Source organism: Babylonia areolata, chromosome 4, assembly GCF_041734735.1.
Source record: "Babylonia areolata isolate BAREFJ2019XMU chromosome 4, ASM4173473v1, whole genome shotgun sequence".
In the NCBI taxonomy this organism is placed as follows: Eukaryota; Metazoa; Mollusca; class Gastropoda; order Neogastropoda; family Buccinidae; genus Babylonia; species Babylonia areolata.
Genome location: NC_134879.1, coordinates 54,598,821 through 54,624,897, shown reverse-complemented (window position 1 = coordinate 54,624,897; position 26,077 = coordinate 54,598,821). Strand labels below are relative to the sequence as shown.

General features: G+C 39.1%; 2 protein-coding genes across 3 annotated transcripts; one reads left to right on the top strand and one right to left on the bottom strand.

Moving 5' to 3' along the window:
• Nucleotides 1-1,304: 1,304 nt before the first annotated feature.
• LOC143281750 (tRNA (guanine(37)-N(1))-methyltransferase-like) lies at nt 1,305-12,528 on the bottom strand. 2 transcript variants are annotated; one of them, XM_076587029.1, is made up of 5 exons: nt 12,351-12,528; nt 10,237-10,802; nt 9,333-9,521; nt 4,202-5,140; nt 1,305-2,649 (listed from the first exon to the last, which is right to left on the bottom strand). In XM_076587029.1, exons 1-5 carry the CDS (start codon nt 12,506-12,508, stop codon nt 2,603-2,605), a joined length of 1,899 nt encoding a protein of 632 aa, XP_076443144.1. In that variant the 5' UTR covers nt 12,509-12,528; the 3' UTR covers nt 1,305-2,602. The 2 variants fall into 2 exon arrangements, with proteins under 2 accessions (XP_076443144.1, XP_076443145.1); XM_076587030.1 differs by having other exon boundaries at nt 12,269-12,378.
• A 1,932-nt stretch (nt 12,529-14,460) lies between these two features.
• LOC143281749 (nuclear nucleic acid-binding protein C1D-like) lies at nt 14,461-22,896 on the top strand. The gene is made up of 5 exons (XM_076587027.1): nt 14,461-14,718; nt 16,408-16,474; nt 18,105-18,160; nt 19,421-19,601; nt 22,646-22,896. Exons 1-5 carry the CDS (start codon nt 14,572-14,574, stop codon nt 22,696-22,698), a joined length of 504 nt encoding a protein of 167 aa, XP_076443142.1. The 5' UTR covers nt 14,461-14,571; the 3' UTR covers nt 22,699-22,896.
• Nucleotides 22,897-26,077: the final 3,181 nt, after the last annotated feature.

The window sequence follows — 26,077 nt, the reverse complement described above, 5'->3', positions numbered from 1 at the left end:
GTCCGTTTTGCGTTCCACTAAGGGGGGAGTCCTGGCTTTCTGAAGAGGGGTGAAGTCCTGGCTGTCTGAAAAGGGGTGGAGCCCTGGTTGTTCTTCTGACTTTCCGAGGGTGGAAGTTCTGGCTGTCTGAAAAGGGGTGAAAGGGGTAAAATAGGCTTTTGGATTAACAAAAGTTGTTGAGACAATGGGAGATATTAGTGCGTTGAGGCTTTGAGGTTCATCCAATCAATGGGATAGACAGACGAATGACAGAAGCTCGTGGATTCGTCCAACTAGTATGGAGGACAAGAGGCGAATGCACATAAGATTTTTGGAATCATTCAGCCGAAGGCCGGCAAGGAAAGTTTAGAGATGAGAGGACTTGGAATCATCCAGTACGTGGGGTTAACAGGAGGTAAATAGCGAAGTCTTTAGGGGGCTATCACAACCAGTCGGTAGAACACGAGGTCGACATGAAGACACTTTAACAATTTTTCTCAGCAGAGGAAGGTAGTTATACTTCATTCTTCCAGGGTGGCAAGCGAGTTCTATTTATGTTTCCATGTGATGGTGCAGATTACAGGGTCTTCAATGTGCGAATGTCTATCTTCTGCATGCATGTATGGGTTGCACATGAAGAGGATACTAGTAGGTTTTGAACATGTTGTTGGAGTGGAAACACGAATTCCACAGACCAACACTTTAACAGCTTGGTTGCAATGCCAGTTGTACATGGAGAAAATGTGTCCAGTTCATGCAGGAAAGAAAGGATGCAAAGAGACTAAAGGCTAAGACATTAGAGGGGAGAGGCCAGACAGAATCAATGAGACAACAGACTGCAAAGAGACTTCTTCTTCTTCTGCGTTCACTCGTATGCACACGAGTGGGCTTTTACGTGTATGACCGTTTTTACCCCGCCATGTAGGCAGCCATACTCCGTTTTCGGGGGTGTGCATGCTGGGTATGTTCTTGTTTCCATAACCCACCAAACGCTGACATGGATTACAGGATGTTTAACGTGTGTATTTGATCTTCTGCTTGCATATACACACGAAGGGGGTTCAGGCACTATCGTAAAAATCTTCACCCTTTACCCACCAGGCGCCGTCACCGTGATTCGAACCCGGGACCCTCAGATTGAAAGTCCAACGCTTTAACCACTCGGCTATTGCGCCCGTCGGCAAAGAGACTAAAGGTTAAGACATTAGAGGGGAGAGGCCAGACAGAATCAAAGAGACGACAGACAGACTCATACACAGTCAACTGATTTTGTTTAAATACATTCCTTTCATACATACTGTCATAAACAATTCATCATGTTTTTTTCTGTTTATTCTACAAACAAATCAGCTTTCTTGCACACATACACAGATGTGTGTACAAATATACATCAACTCACATGTAATGATGTATGCTAAGCTGCAACAACATTTCTTACATTTCTGATAACACACACACACACACACACACATTGAATGACATGATTCCATGTGCAACATGCCACATCAGCAAGACAAAAACTGGAAAATCATTCCATCACCATCATAACTACAACTTGTTTAACTACAACTGACACATTTCAGAACTAAAAGCACAGAAAACAAAACCAGGACTCTGTTCCATCATACTCACAGCGCTTGGTCACTGACTGCTGCATAAGAAAGAGGAGCTACAAATAATACAACACTTGGATGCCCAGTACTTTAACAATGCATTAAAATTCCAATTACGTAACTAAAAATTACTGGCAACCATGCATACAGATATGCAAAAATACAGGCAACCACACATGCACAGATATGCATGTGCGCTCACACACACACACACACACACACACACACTTTTAAATCTTTAAGAGTGGTTATAATAAATTCTCCACAGAGTTTTTAAGGTGAAAATCTGAACAAATTCCACTCATACCATTTTCATACATTCCAAATATTCCAAAGGAGCTAAAATGACACTAATTTAACACAGTGAGAGTAATTTGACAAACAATCCTATTCAACTCATAATGATCTAAAAGTTGTTAACACTGCATAATGACACAAAATGATAAAATGACAGAACAAAAACTGGCAAAGCCACTCTCAAAATATACCAGAAGAAACAGAGAATATACAGACCAGGATTTTTATTTCCCCCCTCTGTCAGGCTTTGGGTGCTAGTCTTCAGCTGATAAACTGAGGTCCCATGAGCAGCATGCACTTAGTTTATGTAAGAGAACCCAAAGCAACTAAACGGTTCCCTCTGGCAAAAATTATGTAGGAAAATCCACTTTGATAATGAAACAAATAAATTTCAAGAGAGATTTGTTTTTGATTGTGTATAGGGGGTGGCTCTGCAAATTTTTTTTTTTTCTCATCTTAAAATACTTCAGTAAGTCCCAGCTTCTATGATCTTGGACAATGAGGACATCAGTCAAGAACATTACTACTAATGATAATGAATAAGAATAGTATTGAGAACAATACAAGAAAAACAACGGTCTGACAGTCTCAGAAATGGTCAGTTAGAACACAGAACAGTTACAGTGTGAGTGAGGACAATGATCCGATCCTGGGTACCGAGCCATCTGCCATCAACACAAACCACCACCCTGCTGCCACCGGCTGCCATCCCCTCACACCACCTCAGACATCTTCTGCCTCTTCCTTGGTGGAGCTTCCTCTGCATCAACACACATATAATGGACACGATCAATCATGGGAATCCGGCAAATTTCATGCAAAATGCAAAACACATGCACAAACACTGCTTTGTTCTTTTTTTGTTCTTTTTCTTTCTTGACTATCCAATCTGCTGTGCTCACTCTAACTTAGTCTAACTCTAAGACACTGGTCCCACTGCTTGTCCAAACTCCCCAATACACAGTCACACCATGTCTCGTTATGTCAAGTTTTAAGTTTGAATAAACCTTGCCCAACAACATTTTTAATAAACGTTGCCCAACAACATGCCCAACTTGTGAAAATATGCAAATAGCGCAGAAAGAAAAAGTCGCTGAACAAAATTTAACAAATTCCCCACTCTTTTATAAACTTGCTGAATTTCAAATGTACATTTTCACTACCAATGCCAACAGGCTGCAGGGAGCTATCAATGTCAGAGTGCCATGAGGCTACCTGACAGAGGAGAACCTGCAGTGACTGCAGTCATTTTAGTGCTGTACAGCTCATTAGCTGTACCTGTCCCAATTCAAGATTTGAATATATATATATATATATATAAAACTTTTGATCCTTTTAGGTCATGGAAAATTTCAGAAAACAACATAATCAAGAACACAAACGGGTTATAACAGTAACAGTTAATAATCCTTAATTGGCATTCAAGTGTCAGGACTATACACCATTGCAAGTTTCAATTAATTTACTAAGTTTCAACAGAACCAGTTAGCCTGCAGAAAATGATTTACAAAATAAGAATACAGATTTGCACATTCATCACTGACAAGGTGACAATCTTTTATGAAAATCATAAATATTTGGACACTTCATTAGTTCATGATATAAAGAGATTCATCACCAACAGTATTCATTTCACACATTACTCATGGAGCCAGAGTCTCCAATATAGCAGAGACTACCACTACATGAGCAAAGTTTTTTCTGTTGTTATTGCTTTATTTCATTTCTTTTTTTTTTTTTCTTTTTTATCAATTTTTTTTAAATAACCTAACTGCTAAACTGCTGTAACAAAAATCTACTTTTCACACTCAGAGCTTTGCTGAGGAACATACGTGAAAATTACTCTCCTGTTCCACTCCATCACTAATCAATCTAAGGTGTCCTTGATCAGGATTAAAATGTGTTAATTTCCTTTCACATCGGTAAGAGGAAAAAGTGGGCTGTAAAGTAATAATAATATGGTATTAAACAATCAAGACATTCCTGGTAATAAAAATGTAAACATTGTCAATATAATACACCAATTCACAGCAAATTTATTTAAGTGTGCTTGAAACTTTTTAATCTGAATTACTGCCAAATAATCCTAATCAAATTCATACAAAAAAAGAGATTTTTTTAAAAGCTTTTCAATGTCTGATATGACAAGTTTAATGTAGCTAGTGTTAGCAATATCAATATACCTCTAATCACAGACAACTACCTATGCACATGCCTGCTCTCTCTGAAGAGGAAAAAAGAAAAAGAAAAACCTAAGTAGCAATGCATGATGTAAACTGTTGCCTCCTCATCATTCACAGTTTGCAGCTCACCTTCTGCTTGCTGGCTCTTGATGCAGACAGCTGCACCTTTGTTCTGCACACCAAACACAATTTCTGGGGTCAGTTGAAACTGTAGGCACATCATCTCTTTTCCAGGAGCGACATTGCGCACAGACCTGACTCTGGCATCTTCTGGCAGTCTGCGTCCTACTATTTTCTCTGCTCTGCTTCTTACACCACCTTCCGTGTCATCGTTTTTCTGTTCAAAGCAATAGCACATCACGGTGGGCAAACCCTCAGTGACACATGGATCGGACCTCAGCTCTTGGGGGAAATCAGACAGCAGGCCACAAAAAGCATCCAGGAACTCCAGGGCAAGAGCAGGAAGGTTCATTGTGATGAGGAGTTTCTGAGTCTTGTCAGCATCTGAGGTGGACGTGACTGAACTGGGACGTCCAGCGGGTGTGTCCTGATGCTCTGACCTGCCGAGTTCCACTGAGTTTGTCTTGCTGCTATCTTCAGCCACAGCTTCAGCTGGACTGTCTCCTTTCACAGGCTGCATTGCCAAGTCACCATCAACTTCAGCAGTTATGTTGGCTTCTGGCTGTGAACTGCAGTCTGTATTATCGTTAACATTTGTGTCAGATTTAGCTCCATTATCATCAAAATTTGTGTCACACTTAGTTGCATTATCATCAATGTTTGTGCCAGACTTTGCCCTGGCCAGCAGCCTTGCGGTCAGGTCTGGCTTGAGCACGGTGAGGATGAAATCCCTTCCGTCCAGGTTGTAGGCCTGCAGTTTGTCGGCCTTCACCTTGTTCAGCTTAATGTTGGTGGTGAGGGCGCTGTGGGAGTGGGGGTTGAGGTCGTTGGCCAGCACCAGGACACCCCTCCGGGCAGCGGGGATGGCGAAGGGGCCCACGCCGGCAAACACGTCGTACAGCACATCTCCGGGTTTCAGCAGCTCCACGATGCGTGCGTGTTCTGTGGCTGCACGTGGAAAGGAGAATGTAACACAACTTGGGAAACATGATACTGTGATCAGTATATATACTGACCATGGAACTTATTCATGATTGTAGGAAATTAAACCATATATATATCCACTGTTTATTTAGCCTCACAGATCTTATATTGGTGAATGTGCACACATACATGTGGAGTGATGGCCTAGAGGTAACACGTCTGCCTAGGAAGCGAGAGAATCTGAGCGCGCTGGTTTGAATCACGGCTCAGCCGCCGGTATTTTCTCCCCCTCCACTAGACCTTGAGTGGTGGTCTGGACGCTAGTGATTCGGATGAGACGATAAACCGAGGTCCCATGTGCAGCACGGACTTAGCACACGTAAAAGACCCACGGCAACAAAAGGGTTGTTCCTGGCAAAATTCTGTAGAAAAATCCACGTCCATAGGAAAAACAAATAAAACTGCACGCAGGAAAAATTAAAAAAAAATGGGTGGCGCTGTAGTATAGCTACGCGCTCTCCCTGGGGAGAGCAGCCCGAATTTCACACAGAGAAATCTGTTGTGATAAAAAGAAATACAAAATACAAAAATACAAAATGTATACACACGCACACATACACACAAATGTGCACACCCATGTATGCACACACACACACACACACACACACACACACACACACACACACAATAATAAAGACTTCCAGCCTTACAGAAGGGATTAGAGACCTGTGGAACATCATCATGGGGAAGGGAGAGGAAACCAACAGCAATACATTATATACTTATTAGACTTACAGCTACTAATAGCTAAATATAAAATAATAATTCAGATTCCAGATCATTCTACAGTCATTAACCAAGAGCCAATACAAGAGATCTGTAATCTAATGAGCACAACAAATGACATGAACATTAAAAATAAGAAGATAAGAAGAAAAGATGCATGTGCTCTATTGGATACAATCTAAACATTGGACATAGTCATAAACACATGCTGTAAGATACTTATATTGATGCTTAAGGGCATTTGACTTTTGCACAATCATTTAGATTTTTAAAAATACTATAATAAAAAGACTTTAAACTTTATACTTTCCTACAATGATGTACTTTTTTAAAATTTGGAAATCAAATTTTACTTCTTCTATCACATCAAGTAAATATCAGACTTGAATATGCATAATTCAGATTTCTCTTCTGATGACAGTCCTGCATTATAAGTCACAGACTGAATGTATCTTCTTGGACTGACTGGGTTTTCTTCAGTTTTTTGGTGTGTTTTTTTTTGTTTTGTTTTTTCAGATTTATGTGGTCCGCTTGGTGTGTGTATACTGTGTGTAAGATCGACTACCTCATCTCTGTGCATTTTTATTTTCATTTCTTACTTCCCTTATGTTTTACTGTAAAGCACTGTGAACCCGTTCCTAAAGCATGATACCATGTTCAGCAAAGACCCCATGTTATTAGCAGCAGTATCATTAAACAAAGCAACATGACAACTAGCCACTTTTGTCTTGGGAAAATTGCTGCTTTAATTGCAATTCCCATCTCAATCTCATCCTCTGTTCTTCCCCTTCATCATGTCCATTCCCTAGGGAATTCCCCACCTCACCCCCTCCCTCACTTCCTTTCACCCACTTCTGTCCCAGTGGGAGAAGTCTGGCAGCACGATGGGGTGCAGTCTGTAGCCCTGAGTGACAGGCAGGCCTTCTTCAGCCCCCCTCAAGCCTATCAGCTTGCACAGTGAAAGTGTTTCCACTCAAACGGCAACTGTAAGGGCTACACACCATTCATGGGGCCAGCCCCACCCAAACATGACCAGACAAAAGCGCAGGGAATCCTAGCCACCTCGCACTAATTTTCCTGGGCAAACAGGGCATTGTGGGTCCGTTTTGTTGGCCGCTGTTGATGTAACCAAATCTGCGTGGAGCAGCGGCGAGCACTGTCGGGTGTGTACCCCAGATGGCGAGGGCAGAGACCTCTGGTGGCCAGGGTCAGGAGAGGGGTCGGGTAGAAACAAAAAAGTAACAAGTTGGGAGAGAGGGGGGGAGCTGGGCTGGACGTGTGTCACCACCCAGACCCAGGCACGAAGCCGGCCTGCCCCACTCGCCACCCGAAACTTCCAAGGGTACTTTATTTACCCGTCGCCGCTCTGAGCACGCTTGTTCCATCCACCCGCACCCCTTCCCCCGATGTGAGGGTGTCCGGATGTGCGTGCCTGATCCCAAGAAGGCATGCCTGGGCCACAATGGCTCGGGCTGGATACTCAAACAACACCAGCTCCCGATAGACAGCAAAGCTGTTGTGATAGCGGTGGAGAAAAACAAACAGTGGGCAAAGCAGAGTGGGGTGGGTGAGTGAAGGGCGGGAGGTGTGTCGGCCAAAAGGGGGTGTGAGCTGTGTTTTGTCTGACACGATGGGTCAATATTGGTCCTCACACCTGGGCTGTCGCCGGGTAGCACCATTGACACCCTGCTCCCAAAACACATACACACACAAAACACCACGAACACAGAAAGATCGCTCCCAACTGTCCAAACTCTTGAGTTCAGTGATGATTTTAAGGCAGAAGAGGACAGAGGAGCTGGGACAACCACTGAGCAATAGGCTTTAGCTTTGTTGGTAATTTGCAAGAACAGAACTGAACAGGCTTTAGCTTTGTTGGTAATTTGCAAGAACAGAACTGAACAGGCTTTAGCTTTGTTGGTAATTTGCAAGAACAGAACTGAATAGGCTTTAGCTTTGTTGTTAATTTTCAAGAACAGAACTGAATAGGCTTTAGCTTTGTTGGTAATTTGCAAGAACAGAACTGAATAGGCTTTAGCTTTGTTGGTAATCTGCAAGAACAGAACTGAATAGGCTTTAGCTTTGTTGGTAATTTGCAAGAACAGAACTGAATAGGCTTTAGCTTTGTTGGTAATCTGCAAGAACAGAACTGAATAGGCTTTAGCTTTGTTGGTAATTTGCAAGAACAGAACTGAATAGGCTTTAGCTTTGTCGTTAATCTGCAAGAACAGAACTGGCCGGCTGTTTCACTATCTGAATTTAAACAGTCAGTGAATCAATAAGCACAGCACAACACATTGGCAGGCTGCACTATCACTTGTACAAAGTGAGATATGGCAAATACAGAAAAAATAGTTTGTAAAACAAAATACTCAAACATACTTAACCCCTTGAATGGCAAATTCATCATTTATTTTTTCTTCCCCTTAAAGAATTTTTTTTTTTTTTATATTCCAATATACCCCCCCCCCCCTCCTCCGCCCCCCCAAAAAAAATCAGCAATTCTGTGCAGAATCATTCATCAGCTCAGTTCAGTTACTCAAGAAGGCAACACTGCATTCGGATAAATCCATATATATATAAGCCACACCATATCTGCAAAGCAGATGCCTGACCAGAAGCATAACCCAACACATTTCATTAGGTCTTGTGGGAAAATATAATGAATAAAATAAAACATGATAAACAATTAGAGAGTTTGCACAGTGATTCGTGATTCAGAAGAAAACGTCAGCTGAATTCTATGCAGTTACACGATTACTGTTTAGTGGATCATAATTCTTGTAAATAATGACATCTGAAGAACAAAACAACACACTTCCAACAAACATGTTATAAATATGACACAAAATTGTGTTTAACAAAGAACAACATGATGATGAGTTGATGACACTTCAAAATGAAATGACATTACTCACAACAGAAAATCGCTTATCCATTACTCATAGACAAACTTGATAATGTAAATTGTAATCACTGATGTATACGGGGGACAGCATAATCCATGTCAGTTGCTGTCATCAAAGTTAAACAGCCTTCTTTTCACTCATGTGCAGATGAGAAAAGCCAATGCAAGGGAAGCAACCCAACTTCAACCCTTCCAGAGAACATAGTACACCAACTTGGGTTGTTTCTCTTTACCTATGTCGGGATGCTTTTATTTCTTGATGTTAAAAACAATACTCCTTTATTCATTGTCTGATTTCTTTAATCATTCATTCCTCTTCTTAACATTTCTTTTCCACTACACCACATCAGCTTAAAAAAATAATAATAATAAAAATAAAAAATTTTAAAAAGTGAAAAGAAGCCAAAAACACACACCATCTCAAATCAAAATTAAACAAAAACATTATATATCATCATATGTGAAAATACATAGAAAAGGAAAAAAAAAGAAATGAAAACACACACACACACACACACTTACAAAGACGGGGATTCCAATACACTTTGGAAAAGTCCATCTGAAAAACACAGCCGTTCTCTTTGGCACGAGTAACGAGGTTGTCTTCCCCTGTCAACAACTCCATCTGGAAGTTGCGGAAGGTGTTATCGATAACGTTGACTTTGTTGACCACTGTTTTCACACTGGAGTTCTTGTCAAGGATGACCTCTCCTGTACAGACAGGTAAAAATAAAGCTCTACAATGCTGGTAACTTCTGATGCATGTGTTTGCAGAATGAGAGGTTACATAGTATGAATGTATGAGTGTGTATGTATGTGTGTGTGTGTGTGTGTGTTAGTAGTAGTTGTAGTATTCAATGCTACATCTTTCCATTTTGAATGACGTTAGATGGGAGCAAGAAAAAAAAAGTGAAGAGTGAGGGTAGTGGGAGAATCACAAAATCTTCTGCATGTACAGTTCATTTAAATCTGATTATATATATATATATATATATATAAAATAAAACCAAAAAAAACTTTTTTATTCAGATTCAAGAACTTTTACTCAAACCTGTCTCACACTTCATGGTCATGTAATAAATATTCAAGAAATTAGTATATAGAAAAAAAGAAAAAAAGACAGCTCATAGGCAAAGAAAAAAAACAACATGAAAACTGATGATCTGGTGAGCAAACAGATAAATGATAAGATTCTGCATATCATTTTTATGTTTTTTATTCTAATGTGCAATTTCAGAACACAAACGCTCACCCAATCTAAACACCCATCATTTGTGTGTGTGTGCGCGCACACACACGTGCGTATGTGCTGAAATGAATTAATGTGAACAGGTATAATTCACCTTGTAGTGAATAGATAAAAAAATATTTTAAATATTTTAAAAATAATAAAGAAGCAGAAGATACAAATAACTACATATCGTACCTATAAGATGTTTGTAGTCCAAAACTTCAGCCTTCAGGTTGAGGTGAGCAATATGGCCAATGATGCTGTACCCAGACACCCCATCTGAGGTTTCCGGCAGCACTGCTCGCAGTATCTCTGCAGCGTTCCAGTTCTCATATCCCACCTCCAAGTCAAAGTACGACAACTCCTCCACACTGACACCAAACTCTGCCAGCTTCTGTTTCTCCTCCACAGAAAAGTCCTGGCTTGTTTTGAATTTTCTAGGATCCAGCAAGAAGAGTTTGTGTGAGCTGTGGAGCGGATCATCCTTGGCAAGATCAGCCACAGGTTTCACTCTCTGCATTTTGAAAAGAGCCATTTTGAGTGATTTTGTGAAAGCACTGACATGTTTGGAAGGCACCTTGAGAGCAGGTATGCTGACAGTGCGGGAGAACAGAGATTTGTCAAGGGTCTTCATCCCACGAACAGCCGCTGGAGGTGTAATCACACCGCCTTCCTCTTTGTCAGACATCACTGTTGTCTTCAGCAGCCAACGTGTGAAGTATCCGTAGTAGACTTGAAAATACTGCTTAAAACTAGAGACCCTGAAATCAGAAATGCCGTCATGCAATTAATAAGGATGTTTTCTTCAGATTCATAATTATATTAAAATATTTCAACATGTGCATGTACTTGCACAGCTGTTTCTTCCTTAATTAAACCTATACTTCCCCAATCTAATCTCTTTTTATTTCATCTTGAAACAAATTCGTCTTAAAATAAAAGATAAACACTTCATTTGAATAAATTGCCAGCAAACCATTTCCCTTTTTTTTTCTTTTTTCTTTTTTTTTTTCTTTTTTTCACATCATTTCATCATTCAGTAGCCTGAGTAGGTTTTGTATAATAAATTTGTATTCTTCTTCTCTTCTTCTTTCTTTAAACATCCACCATCATCATTTTGAATATAATATAAGAAAATTAGAATTTATGTTGTATCATATTGTGTATGATTGTATTTCTTTTCATCACAGCAAATTTCTCTGTGTGAAATTCTGTCTGCATTTCCAGGGATAACACATCACATGTAATATGCAGCTTCTGTTCAAACATGTGTGTGTGTGTATGTGTGTGTGTGAGAGAGAGTTTGTGTGTGTGTGTGTGTGTGTGTGTGTGTGTGTGTGTGTGTGTGTGTGTGTGTGTGCTTGCATATGTGTGTGTATGTGTGTGTGTGTGAGTGTGTGTGTACAGTGCATGCATGTGTGAGTATACACAAGTTTTTATATTGATATGCACTTGTATGTATCCTAATTTCTACTATATCTGTGTTTGTGTATGATTTTCGATTTATCTTCGTGTCTTGTTATGTACTATCCCCCCCAATATTCCTTGTGACCCCGGTACACTTGGTAATAAAGACATATTCTATTCTATTCTATTCTATTATACAGTACAGTGCCATCCATATCATTGTGCCAGGACAACCTTTTTGTTTCCACAGATTCTTAAGTCTAATGCACACTACGTGCACATGACACCTCAGTTTATCACCTTATCTAAGACTGTTCATTAATGGAATGGTGGTTGTTTGGTGAAACACATACACTGGAATCCAACACTGCATTTTGTTGTAGACTCACAGGGTGTGACCAGCATACTGGTTTTATGCAGCTGGATTAATTTTTTTTTAAAGATGACAAGTGAGGTGTAGTGTGTGTGTGTGTGTGTGTGTGTGTGTGTGTGTGTGTGTGTGCACCAGTCCACACACACTTTGATGCCTCCGTGATATTGACAGTGTGTGAATATTGCATCATTCACACACACACACACACACACACACACACATACACGTATGTACACACACATGTATGTACACACACACACACACACACACACACACACACACACGTATCATTCATTCATTGTCTTCATTGGAGCACACCATTCAGTTAGTAACATATGGTGCGTTTAAAATGAACAGCTGCTGGATAAAAAATACAAACAACATATTTTAAAAAGAAGTGCTCTGTTTGAATATAATGAGTCTCTCATTCATCAAGTTTGAACGTACTTCCAGTGACTCGGTAACCATTGCATTGTATTTTGATCGTCGAAGGTTGCATGATGATGATTCCATGAAATCACGAACTTACTTGGAATTGGAGTTGTCATCCACTCGGTAACAAACGGAAATTGCTTTAGGCCCCACGAATCTGTCTGGCACTAGGTTTCTTCGAGCACTTCGTGTTAGGATTGACGAGTAAACTGACAGATTAAACCGACGAAACAGAGCAATCAAGCGATTCGACATCGCACATGTTGGTGTTTTCGTCAAAGCTACCCGAATAACCTTTTGAACACTATACCCTTTGAGAATATCACCCTTTGAGATGCGAGGTTTAATTGAGTTATGTCCCGTTGACCGCAGGAGCACCATCACCAATTTTCTGAATGTCAACTAACAAGTTATCTGTTTGTAAACAACGACATTGTGATACGGAATCACATTTGAGAGATTAGAATCAATAAAAAATAAAAAATAAAAACAAAAAAACAAACAAACAAACAAACAGATACAAACAAATTTAAAAAAAGAAAAGAAAAAAGGCTGGGCTGTGAAGGGGCTCGTCTCTCTCTCTCTCTCTCTCTCTCTCTCTCTCTCTCTCTCTCAGTGCATGCAATGACATATAATGTAGTTTATGTAGAGTAGACCCTGTTTCAGGGCGGGAATTGGATGAAAAAAAAGCGCGACAGTGCTTATCTATTATCCTCGAAAATAAAGAATTTGTCTTGTCTTCAGTGTCTCAGTTGTCTTAGTCTTGTCTTGTCTTGTCTTGTCTCTCTCTCTCTCTCTCTCTCTCTCTCTCTCTCCGGCTCTCTCTCCGTCTCTCTGTTTCTTAAAGAAGTGGCACTGCGTTCGGACAAATCCATATACGCTACACCACATATGCTAGGCAGACGGATGCCTAACAGCAGCATCAGTGACAGCATGCCTGACAGGAGCATGGTGGCAAAATGGTTAAGACACTCATCTGCTGAATACAGTGCTCGTGAGGGTCTGGGGTGAGTCGAATTCCCGGCCCGGGCGCCCCATCAGTCGCCTATGGCCGTGCTTTTCGTTCTTCTTCTTCCCGGCTGATCCGTCAGTCAGCCTGTCCATCAGCCGTTCGTCCGGCTATTATTGACACTGATGTGGGAGGTGCAAAGCGTGGGCGGAGAGGGAGAGAGAAAAGAGGATGGAAAAAAAAAAAGGAAAAAAAGAAAAAAGGTTTACGTCGGCCCTAGCGGTTAAGACGCAGCGAATATGACAGAAAAAAGGGGGGTAAGGATTTTGGCCCTGACTGACGGTTAACTGAGGTGCAGCTGCACGCGGAGCTGCACTCAGGCCGTCAGGCCCAAGGCCCTGCAGCAACCTAAGACGTGAAGCTGCACTGAGGCCCGCAAATGGCCACACCACCTGGGGGAAAAAAGGCACAAGAGGAGCTGACGGTTTAGTGTTTACTGTTATCTCAGTGGACACCATCGGGATGAACTGAGGTGTCCAAGAAGGGGGACTGGGCGGTCTCACCGGGGAGGGCATTCCAGTCACGGATGGTTCGGAGGGGGGGGGGGGGGGGGGGGAAGAGTAGTGACTGATGTCACTTAAATACCGCTTCACTCACGGACGTGTGCTTCACTGACTACTTGAGAAACCGCCGCCTGCTTGACTGGAAACGCCTTGACTTGACTTCACTTGTCCGACGTTTGAGACCCCGTTAAAGGCCTCAGTGTTCGTCGTTCTCTGGATATCAACTATATACTTTGCAGCACATGATGAGTGGCTGGCGTATGGGGCAATAGTTAAAACGACCACCTGATAACAATTTGGTGCCGTGAGTACAACTTGAAGTGGGCAAATCTTTCCAGAGGCAATCGAGTCGATTTTTAAAAGAGTTGATGGAAGGTGCAGTTACAACGCTGTTGGGAAAACTGTTCCAGAGGGAAACAACCCCGTTTGAAAAAAAAAAAAAAAAAAAAAATTCCGGCTGTAAGGTTGAGCCTGTGTCGGTTTTTCTGGAGCTTGGAGGCTGAAAAACAAACAACTTCAACAGATTACTGCAATTTCTTTCAAATGTAACATCTGTAGGCAGTTTTTGCGAATGCATGTATGCTATCATTGCTATCCTCGATAGCTTTTTGCTCATGGGTCACATTTCAAGATTTGAACAGTGGTGTATAATTTTGCATCGCAAAAAGATTATGTTTAGCTGGAGTCTTGTGAAAAGACGAATCAGTGAGCTTCCGGTCGTCACATGGATGCGTGTTCTTAATATTAAGGGGACCGAGGTGAAAAACAAACAACTCTGCTGTTAATTGAATTATTGGTTGCAGTGAATGATTGTAGAGATGGATATTAACGAAACAGATGGCATTCCAACTGAGTTGAAAGAACGACTGGGTAGTTTTGATTCGGCGGTGTCACAGTTGGAATCCACATTGCAGCCTCTTCTCTCGACGTCGTACACTGACTTGATCGACAAGGTACGTCTGTGACTGTGTGCACATGTTCGCTCATATTTGTTAGGAATTTTTTTCTGCCTTTTCTTGGGCACCCAATGTGGCGATTATCATCAGTTAACTGATATTGGATTCAATATCGAACAGTACTAATACTCAAACAATGGCGATAACAAGTCGTACTTCGTTTCAACTTTCACTTTTTTTTCAGGGAGCCTGAAACTGAAAGTATAAACTTGTAATCATAGTATTTAGTATATTTCATTTCTCTTTCCTATTACACGTACAACTTGTACTTTAAGGTACTTCCATATTTAGGTGCATTGTGAGGTACATTAAAATTTTGCTCTGCTCACATGAATGTTTTATATATATAGGCCTATATATATATATATATATATATATATACATTAAAATTTTGCTCTGCTCACATGAATGTTTTATATATATATAGGTTAACTTTAATTTATAGATTTGATAAGTTACAGGATCACGGTAGCATAGAGGCTTGACAAGCAGAGCTGTACACTTCTGTAGATCTGCATTTGTGTGAACTGTGATGTTCAACACCAGATTAATAATTTGCAAAGCCGAGTTCAACTCCCATGTTATGTTGGCAAGTGGGGTAACACGAACTGAGAAGAAGACATCTAACTTCAGTCTGTACAATATGATTCTATGCCTTTTGATTAAGTTATCTTAATAGGTGATAGAAAACCATCAGCATTTGTGCTGGCTGAATATTTTATGTGATGTGGTGGCCTTAGTTATATTTATAAATAAATAAATGAACAAATAAAATGATAATAAGATTAAGAATTATAATAAGGGGCCCCTAAATGGCTTAAACTCAACCTTTGCTGATTGAAATTTTTTTAAGTTTGAAAAAAGTATGATACTGAGAGACTGAACTGCGTGGTGAGCAACAGATCCACCCCAAGCATGATCATTAATCTGTAATAACTAAATACGTACAGTGAGGGCATATGAATATCCTGAGTTGTCAAGATTTTAGAAAGAATGAAAATAATTGAAATGTGAATTTTCAGTTGCGCCAAGTGGAATACAAAATATATATTCCAAAAGTGAATTGTGTAGGTCCCGTTGGTGGGTATATTAAAAGGAGAATAAGATAGTAAAAGACCTTGGATCATAACATGACTGAACCAGAATCCACTTATTATAATGAAGGATTGTTTTTATTATTACCATATATATCTAGACATCATGTGTGTGTTTGTGTGTGACTGTGACTAGTGTAACTGTAAGTGTTAGGCAGAGAGAAATGTAATTTTGTGCATTTTGTGATGCTTTAAATATAGTAAGATTTACTAAGAATGAGCAAAACCAAAGTAAATGCTTGGGATTTAATACCACTATTAAAGTATTAATCATTTAATGATTTACGAGTGTTTCAATGATTGAAAGCCTTTGTCAGTTTATGTAAAACTAAAAGATGTAATTGAGGAAAGCACTTTTTTTCTCTCTTTTTTTTATACTGTTTTTATGATTGTTTACTTATTTGGTTTTATCGCAGTCATATTACTTTTTGTTATTCGTATAAAATTGAATATTGGAGAAAATTGCATATAACATTTGTGTATTGTAACTGGATCAGTGTTTTCCTGTTGTTGGGTGTTTGTTTGTTTTTGTTGTTGTTGCTTTTTTTATTATGATATTAAGAATTAAAATTTGAATTTGTCTGTCTTTTAGTTGGGGCCCCTGGATGCTGCTAAGCTTGATCTGGTTGCAGTTTACAGTATCAACTCTCTATTCTGGAGTGAGTATGATATTAATAAGAAACTATTTTTGTATCATTGAGTGGTATATTACTATATATACTCATGGATACATGCTCTGATGTTGCTGTGCTTCTTGTTGTTTATTGTTATTTGTTTGTTGTTTTTTTGTTTTGTTTTTTGTTGTTTTTTTGTTATTGTCATTTTAATAATAAATTTAGTTTGAAAACCTGGTGCTTTCTATTATAAAGAAATAAAGTGGCTAAGTTATGCTCCAAATATGATATTGAAGAGAATGGCAGTGCATTTGTCATTAAATTGTAGTGTAGCTCTACACAATGATCTCTAGATCACTGTAAATTGTGTTACTGCTAGCTGTCTTTGTACTTCATTACTACTTGATGACACTGCGGATTGCAACTTGATTGAATTAGTGAATCATGAAAAACAAGAGCCAAAGCTTTCAGGACTCACTTGTGCTTCACGCTTTATCCAGTAAAGGAATCATGAGGAGAAAAAAAAAGATATTAAAAAAATTGTTGAAAAGTTCTCTGTATTAGATATGATAAATAAAATAAACTTGGGAGAAGTTTGGAAAAAAAAAGAAAAAAAAAAAGCCTTGCAAGTGGGATTGAACCACGCTCAGCTCAGTTCAGTTTCGATGCAAGCAGACTAATCCCCAAGGCTGTGGCACATCTGACATCAAATGACTATATTTAAAACTGAAAGCAGTGTTGACATCTTCTTCTTCATGAGATAAATAGATGTGATTGTAGTGGACGTAATAACACTGTTTAAATAATGATTTTTGTGTGTTTTATTATATCTCGATTATTCTTTTATTTCGACAGTAAAGGAGACATTGCCATCTCCTTCAAGCACATCACAACACATTGTAGATCTCTAGATCTGCACAAACCTGTCTACAACAAGCTGAGAGAAACGATCGATTCAATTTTTCTTTTATGTTCATTCCAGTTAATTCAGTGTCCACTTTAGAATATTTATATATGCAGTAAACACGTTAATGGTGTAGTTAGTATCACTGTAAGTGTTCTGTCCAGAATTTGTGTTTCTTTCCTTTTGATTGTGAACAAGAAAGACTAGGTCATGTTGTCTTTGAACACAGCTTTCCTTCTTGTCGGCCAAACTCAGTGGAAAGCGGTTTTTAGAATTTTCGGATTTCGGAACATCTCAACGAAATAAACCGTTAATGGTTTGGGAGACTTACAACCTGTTATTGGTATGACTGTGATTAGTGTGATTTCACCCTATGTTGAACTTTAAGCCAATTTTGGTATTGGCAGACAACGTATTTCCAGAGAAAATGGCAATGTTAAAGTTTACCACACACACACACACAGACAACCAAACACCCGGTTAAAATATAGACTCACTTTGTTTACACAAGTGAGTCAAAAAAAAGTGTGTGAAACTGATGAAACTATTGAAAGAATGAGATTGTTCATGTTTCATCCTAGAATTTCTAGAAAAATGTTAGGACAGATTAAATTGTTTAATTTTCAAGCTTCTCACTGAATACATCACTTTTTCTTCTCATTTGTTAAATGTTGTGTTCATTATCATGGTGGCAGTTTAATTTTTTAAAGTATAAAATTTGTTTAATTAAGTCAATGATTTACTAGTACTAATGTCATTTATGGTTTTCAGTGTACCTCAATGTGTGTGGTGTCAACCCAAAGGATCATCCTGTGAAGAATGAACTGGTAAACTGCAGTTTGTTTTTTGATGCAAAACTTGAGCCAAACAAACACACAGACCTACATCTGTCTTAGCCATTTTTGAGTATGCACAGAAAATAATACTTATGTTGAAGATCCTAGTATCCTTCACCTTGTCAACATTCAATGATTGATGGAATTGTTGACCAAGCACTTTTCAGTATTATTTAAGATAGAATTGATAATTTATGAAATTCTTTGACTGTGAAACAGTCTCTTGAAATAGAAGAAAGTATGTATATTACCAGACAGATGTAGAATGCTGTACCCATATTATTATCAGTAATATTGGAAATCATAAAAAAAAAGTCTGTATGAATAACTATTGTTTGTTGTTGTTTTAACCCTTTGAGACCTGACCACCGCTTTACCGGTGGTAGAGAAAAATGACATTATGCCTAGCCACTGGTTGAGCGGTGCGTAAACACTTGTGTCGTGTTTTACTATTGGTTGACTTATATTGAAGAGCCAGTCAGAAAAACCGTAATATTCTGACGTCAGCGAACGTAGTACCAACATGGCCGCGCCTTTTCACTGTGGTTTGTGCATGTGCTTTGGATAAAAAAGATCGATTTCTACCATGAAGCATGCAGAGTCTCAACCTGACACACCTCCTTTGATCAACTGATTCTGCATGCTCAGATTCATTTTCAACATCACTATCTGTAGCAAAATCATCCGATTCAAATTCCACCTCACTATCAGAGTAATCATTGTCATACTCTACTTCCGATAAATCATCAAGCATATCAATTACTTGCTGCGTTGTGTACAGTTGTTTTCTCGCACGTTTTGTCCCTGATTTTTGCCCTGATGGGGCCAGGTTGAGACTCTGCACGCTTCAAGTGTTTACGCACCGAGGCATTATGTCATTTTTCTCTACCACCGGTAAAGCGGTGGTCAGGGCTCAAAGGGTTTAATACCAATTATTTGCAAATTTTGGCTCTGGAGCTCAGGCAGAAGGATTAAAATTGCTCAAGAACTCAGGGCTCAAAGGGTTAAGTCTGCTATGGATTATAGTCATCTCATAATGATTTACGGCGTCTGAGGGAAAGTTTGTTGGAGTGGATTTATCACCATTTCTTACTCTTAGTCACCAATATTAGTAATGTTTTACACTGGTGCTAACATTTTCTTCTGCAGTCACTGATGATCTCTTGTACTGATCTGATCTTTGATTTTGTATTACACAAGAGTAGATCATTAGATGAAGAACATTAACATTTTTTTCCCCTCTTTCCACAGGAAAGAATCCGTTCCTACATGAGCCGAATAAAAGAGGCCCAGGACGCCATGAACAAACCCAAGCTGGACAAGGCTGCAGCCAAGCGCTTCGTGAAGCACTCCCTGTGGCAGAAAGAGGTTGCCAGAAAGGAGGAGTCCTCGGCTTCAGCCACACAGACACCGTCAGGCAGTAAATCACAGAGTAAGGATTTTACTTCTTGAGATGTGATTATAAATGTTAATAATGGTCAACTTTTTGTTTTTAGACTGTACATTGAACATTGTTTCACAGGTTTTTTTGTTTGTTTGGTTGGGGTTTTTTTTGTTTGTTTTTTTTTTACTGACAAAAGTAACAGACTGCAAAGTAGTTTAACAAAGAATAAGCATACATGTGTCAAGTATGTGTGCTTACGTTTGTTTGTGTGATTGCATGCATTCATGTCCATTTCTTGCGCTGGTTTCAATGTTACATACTTTCAGCTAAGGTTCCATAAATATGAAAACTGAATATTCAGGAAATTGGGTCCTGGTATTAACCTGAAATATATTTTCAGTGTCCTTGTCTCTCCTTCTACACTTATGCCTTTAAAAAAAAACATAATATGGCCTTGTTAAAACTGGACATTCTTTCTATTTATTGTTGACTCTCAGTATTTGTTCCTGAAAATCAGGAAAATGGATGGTTGGTTCGTTCTCAAAATTTCGCTTTGCACTTTATGTTTCTGGAAAAAGAAAAAAAAAAGTTTATATCGAGAGGTAAAATTTTAATTGCCCCAAATGTTTTTTAGTCACTTGATGAGATGATAAATGGAGGTCCCGTTTGCAGCATGCACTAAACGCACATGAAATAACCCAGAACAACAAAAGGGTTGTCCCTTGCAAATTTCCATGGAAAAAATCCACTTAGATAGGAAAGCAAATATACTGGAGGGCAGGGGTGAGGCTCTTATTGTTGTGACACATTCTCCCTGGGGAGAGTAGCCCCAGTTCTACACAGAGAAATTTGTTGTGACAAAAAAGAGTAATACAAATGCTTGTCTCATTGCGTATGTCATAAGTGATGGCCTAAAGGTAACGTGTCCGCCTGGGAATCGAGAGAATCTTAGTGCGCTGGTTCGAATCTCAGCTCAGCCGCCGATATTTTCTCCCCCTCCACTAGACCTTGAGTGGTGGTCTGGATGCTTGTCATTCAGATAAGATGATAAACTGAAGTCCCGTGTGCAGCATGCACTTAGTGCACATAAAAGAACCCACGGCAACAAAAGGGTTTTTCCTGGCAAAATTCTGTAGAAAAAGATAAGAAAAACAAATAAAACTGCATGCAGGAAAAAATACAAAAAAAAAGGGTGGTGCTGTAGTGTAACAATGCGCTCTTCCTGGGGAGAGCAGCCCGAATTTCACACAAAGAAGTCTGTTGTGATAAAAAGAAATACAAATACAAATATAACAATGCTTTTTAGACATGTCTTTTTGTGATCATTTTGGTATGTTCAACTTCCTTAGAGGAAAATATGATAACATAAAATGAAGTAAGATAAGAAAACGAATAAATAAGTAGATGAAAAGATAGATAATTAAGATTATTGAATAAACTCTCTCTGGACAATGGGCCCAAGAGAGGCCCAAGTGTTTACAACAGTTTCAGACTTAGGAGCCCGATCGGAACTTTATAACATTTTGAATTTTTAGAGTGGCACCTAATTTGCATAATGACGTTGTAAGCTGAAAATACCTTAACTGACTTTTACCGCTTTCCACTCCGACCAATGTATGCTGAGTCCGAGTGTGTTGCTGTGGTCGTGAGCAGTAATTTTTGGAGATTACTGGTTTACATGAACAGTGCTTGTCAACAGTAGTGTCTGACCCAGTTTCTTCCCAGTCACAACATTTCAGACGAAGCAGCCCATCAGGGCTTTATAAAGTTCTGAATTCAAGCTGTTTCAAACTCATTGTGCTTTCCTGGATTCATTTTTAATTCATCAGTGTATGCAAATTTTGAACAAGAATTGTGGATACTTTCATCATCTCACTGGAAGATAGCATAAGAATGAAGGACGTTTCATATTTTGTTCCCTACTAACTCACTGTGTTACTGATCAGTCTGGAAAATTTTAAATGATAACTTCAGACATTTGTTTTTTGGTGATTTTTTTTAATAATCCATACAAATAGGCCGTCTGTGAGGAAAATTAGGGGAGCAAACTGGCAGTACTAAGTGAGGTAATAACTAAAACAAGAGAGGCAAGGCCTTCAAGATTAGTTGTGAAACATAATTTATCCAGTAAAAAAAGAAAAAGAACAAGAGAGGCAAGGCCTTCAAGACTCACTTGTGATACACTGAAAAAAAAAAATCCAAGCTTTTCATGTATTGTGTATAATTTCAAAATGTAATGTTTAAGATGAGAGAGATCAGTTTAAAGCAAATTAAGTCCCCTAGCATTAATTACAGAGTAATTTCCCTTTTTTTACTATCCGCACCAAAACGTTTGCAAAAATAAATAAAACTTCCATGCTTAGCAAAAGAAGTTCCTGTTTGAACAAAAAATGATAATAATGACTGCTCTTGTTGTTGGGTCAGAATATCAGATCAAAGTGCCAAGTTTAGAGAATACAAAAAATATAAATATAGCAGTAAATGCAGTTTGCATATAATTAGGCTTCTTTTTTTTTTTTTTTTTTTTTTTTTTTTTGCCCATCCCAGAGGTGCAATATTGTTTTAAACAAGATGACTGGAAAGAACTGAATTTTTCCTATTTTTATGCCTAATGTGGTGTCAACTGACAAAGTATTTGCAGAGAAAATGTCAATGTTAAAGTTTACCACGGACACACAGACACACACACACACAGACAACCGAACACCGGGTTAAAACATAGACTCACTTTGTTTACACAAGTGAGTCAAAAATGAATAAAAAAAAATCGTCAAAATGTGTTTATGTATCTAATTTTAAAAAGCTCCTGGGGAAAAAAGCAAAGGCATTAGCAGGTTCGAACCAAGCATATTCAGGTTGAATGATAATATTGATAGATACTAGTTAATAAATAAATAAAGAAATAAGCAAATAAATGTAAACACACATGAGTGAATGCACACACACACATTCACACACACACACACGCACACACAATATATATATATATATATATATATATATATATATAGACACACACACTCACACAGAGAAATTCAGAAGAAAGGATGTTTCAGATAATAATACATTAGTGTGTGTGTTGCATGTTACAGATCCTGAAGACAAAGTCAGTCCTGGCAGCAGAAAGAGAAAACACAGGGACTGAAGGATATGCAGGAATCATGAGATGACAAGCGATATTGAGAGCAGATCTAGTTGACACTGAGGGAATATTCATGTATACATCTCTCAACTTATTGAAGAGTGAATGGTGATGCTGTTTTAAAGATGCTTTTTAAAAAAAAAATTTTTTGTGTTTTCTTCCATACTTACTTCTTTTCCCCACTATAAGGCAGAGAGAGAAGAGAGAGAGAGAGGAAGATAATAAAATTAATGAACCGTATAAAACCAAGTGTTTGATTTCTGTGTGTGCAGTATTTGGAGTTAATTACTTGTGTATATGTGTGAGTGGCATGTGTAGAAAATGGATGTGTATTTACATAGCAGTATGCTCTGGTCTCTTAATGAAATGTCATCTTGTAGATCAATTTGCTGTAACGAATGTCAAGTTGTTTGGGCTGGAGTCTTGGTGTCACTCCTTGTTTCAACACAATTTTTCAACCCATAAAGTGCAAAAGCAAAGTCAACGAAACAATAATACATCAACTTTTTCTTCCCAAGAAAAGGAACTGGTTGTGAACAATACACTTTTCCAAACTATGAAGTTGCCATATTTTGTTATTGTCATTTGTTTGGTTGCCTTATGATTTTTTTTTTTTTTTTTTTTTTATAGTTTAACTTAACCTGGATGTCCAGTTTTCTGTCTCCCACAGACAACCCATTTGTCTTGGTTATGGGGGAAAAAACCTACAAAAAATACAATTCACAAAAGTAAGAAATGAAACTTTAAGAACTGATTATTGGCATGTTGGGTTTGTACAAGATAACAGCTTACTGGACCAATAGTTTCCAAAACAAAGAAAAAAATGGAAGGAAATATAATTTTCAAATATATCTGTTGATGTTTCAGTGGTAAAAGATGACATGCACATATGCATCATGCAAATATGCATGCATATTCACCCAAATGCTCCTTCTGTTTTTAAACCTAGCAGGGTTCTCTTTATAGTATATATGTGTGTGAGTGTCAGTCTATGTCTGTCACTCTCTCATTGTGTGAGAGAGTGAGAGAGATCTATCGTGATATGCCCAAAGTATAAGAATCATCCAAATACACAGCAAACAAATAGTTGTTATAACCTCTCTGATTTTGTTTGGTGACTCACATGTGTAAACAAAGTGATTTTGTTATATTTTTGTCTATATGTATATATATATATATGTGTGTGTGTGTGTGTGCTGTTGTATGGCTGTGAGAAAATTTGAAGTGGTGTTACAGATAATTTCTGTTTGTTTGGAATTCTGAAGGCTGAAGTACTGATACAGTGATACATTCTGAGGTAGGCATGTCTGTATACAAACAAACGCACATGAACGTAAAACCATGCTAGCGCGTCATCCTTCTTCCTCCATACAAGAACACACAAGACTCACATAATTCATATATATATAAAATTTTGAATGCACAAAAAGTGACAATGAATGACATATACTGAGATAGTAAATCAAACAAAAACAAAGAAAAAACGTAATTTTTTTCAGAAGAAAAGCCCATATAAGCAGAATAATGCTATTTCATTCTTTTTTTTCTTCATTTTTTTAAAAATAAGGCTCTTACATGCATGAAGATTTTCAGGATAATGAAATAAGTGATAAAGAAAAATCTCAAAAACCTGAAAAGAGTGGTTTGAGGGTGGGGAGGGAAGGGGTGAGCACAGATAAATTAATGATTTTATATAGATTCTATTCCACCTCCACATAGGTTAATCGTCCTCTTTTTTTTCTTTCTTTTTTTTAATCCCTATTTCACTGAACACATTACTTACATGGTCTTTAAGATTATCAAGTAATATTCAATTAAAGGTATGAAGATATCAGGAGTACTTTTCTTCTGGATAACTTCTTTATTTACATTCGTGTGCACGCCACACACACACACACATGCTCACAGACACACGTTCATACATACACACATACATACTCATAAACACATGCAATTACACACACACTCCTATGCACAGAGGTATTATGCACACAGACTCACAGTCCCTGTAACTAAAAAATATGAAGCTTTTGCTTCTCAGTTCCTTCGGACTTGCTGTGTTGCTGTCTATTAACTGCAGAAATATAGTTGTCTTTCTTTTTTCTCTCATCTTGTCTTTTGTGTTGACCTACCTGCCTCCAACCCCCACCCTTCCTTCCTTACTGTGCCTCTGCCCATTACACTCCTCTTTCCCTGCACCACCCTCTTCCTTCCTGTCTCCTCCTCAGTCCTGCTGCTGCTGCTTCTCTCTCTCTCTCTCTCTCTCTCTCCACCTTCCCCCTCTCTCTGCACCCTTCATTCCTCACTTAACTGTCAAATACACACACACACACACTCACACACACTCCTTCCTGTTAGATGTCCAGGGAGTCAGTTGCGGCCAGAGTGGTGTTGGACATGTCCACCTCCTCCGGAGCAGCCCTGCCAAGTCGGGCAGGACTTTCAGCAGGTCCCCTTCAGTGATGTTCCTCCGTGGACACCTCCATGACTTGATCTCCGTGGACCCCGGCCTCATCTCCAGCAACCCCGGCCTCACTTCCAGCGACCCCGGCCTCACCTCCAGTGACCCCGGCCTCACTTCCAGCGACCCCGGCCTCACCTCCAGTGACCCCGGCCTCACTTCCAGCGACCCCGGCCTCACCTCCAGCAACCTCGGCCTCACCTCCAGTGACTCCGTCCTCATCCCCAGTGACCTGGACCTCACTTCCAGTGACCCCGGCCTCACCTCCAGAGATCTCGATATCATCTTGACTGATCTCGACATCATTACTTTTCCCGTGGTCGGACAGCTCTTGGGTCTTTACCCGGGCACAAAGCACCACATACACATCAGCAGAGGCAGTAATGAGATTATCATGGATTTCTCGATTTGTTTTTAATCAATTAACGTGTTAAGACCTCAACTGTCAGCAGGACTTTCATGACAAAGACTAAGACACCTGAAAGAACAGGTCTATGTGAATAAGCGTCAACAAAAGTTTGGAACCCCCACCCACCTGCCCCATCTCCTCCATAAGTATATATAAAAAAAAACAACCAGGACCAATTAAATTTGAACAGAAATTATGTATCTATGATTACTACAAATCTCACGTTGAAACAAATTTATCCTTACAGACTACTGTAGTGGAGTGATGGCCTAGAGGTAACGCGTCTGCCTAGGAAGCGAGAGAATCTGAGTGCGCTGGTTCGAATCATGGCTCAGCCGCCACTGTTTTCTCCCCCTCCACTAGACCTTGAGTGGTGGTCTGGACGCTAGTCATTCGGATGAGACGATAAACCGAGGTCCCGTGTGCAGTATGCACTTAGCGCACGTAAAAGAACCCACGGCAACAAAAGGATAGTTCCTGGCAAAATTCTGTAGAAAAATCCACTTTGATAG

What these genes read in the sequence shown, in the direction of transcription:
- LOC143281750 (XM_076587029.1), bottom strand. Translation starts at nt 12,508, where the DNA reads ATGTCGAATCGCTTGATTGCTCTGTTTCGTCGGTTTAATCTGTCAGTT. An exon ending in GGACTACAAACATCTTATAG is followed by an intron (nt 9,522 to 10,236) that starts GTACGATATGTA and finishes CTGTCTGTACAG; the next exon opens with GAGAGGTCATCCTTGACAAG. An exon ending in GTATTGGAATCCCCGTCTTT is followed by an intron (nt 5,141 to 9,332) that starts GTAAGTGTGTGT and finishes TTCCACGTGCAG; the next exon opens with CCACAGAACACGCACGCATC.
- LOC143281749 (XM_076587027.1), top strand. Translation starts at nt 14,572, where the DNA reads ATGATTGTAGAGATGGATATTAACGAAACAGATGGCATTCCAACTGAG. An exon ending in TATCAACTCTCTATTCTGGA is followed by an intron (nt 16,475 to 18,104) that starts GTGAGTATGATA and finishes TATGGTTTTCAG; the next exon opens with TGTACCTCAATGTGTGTGGT. An exon ending in GTCAGGCAGTAAATCACAGA is followed by an intron (nt 19,602 to 22,645) that starts GTAAGGATTTTA and finishes TGCATGTTACAG; the next exon opens with ATCCTGAAGACAAAGTCAGT.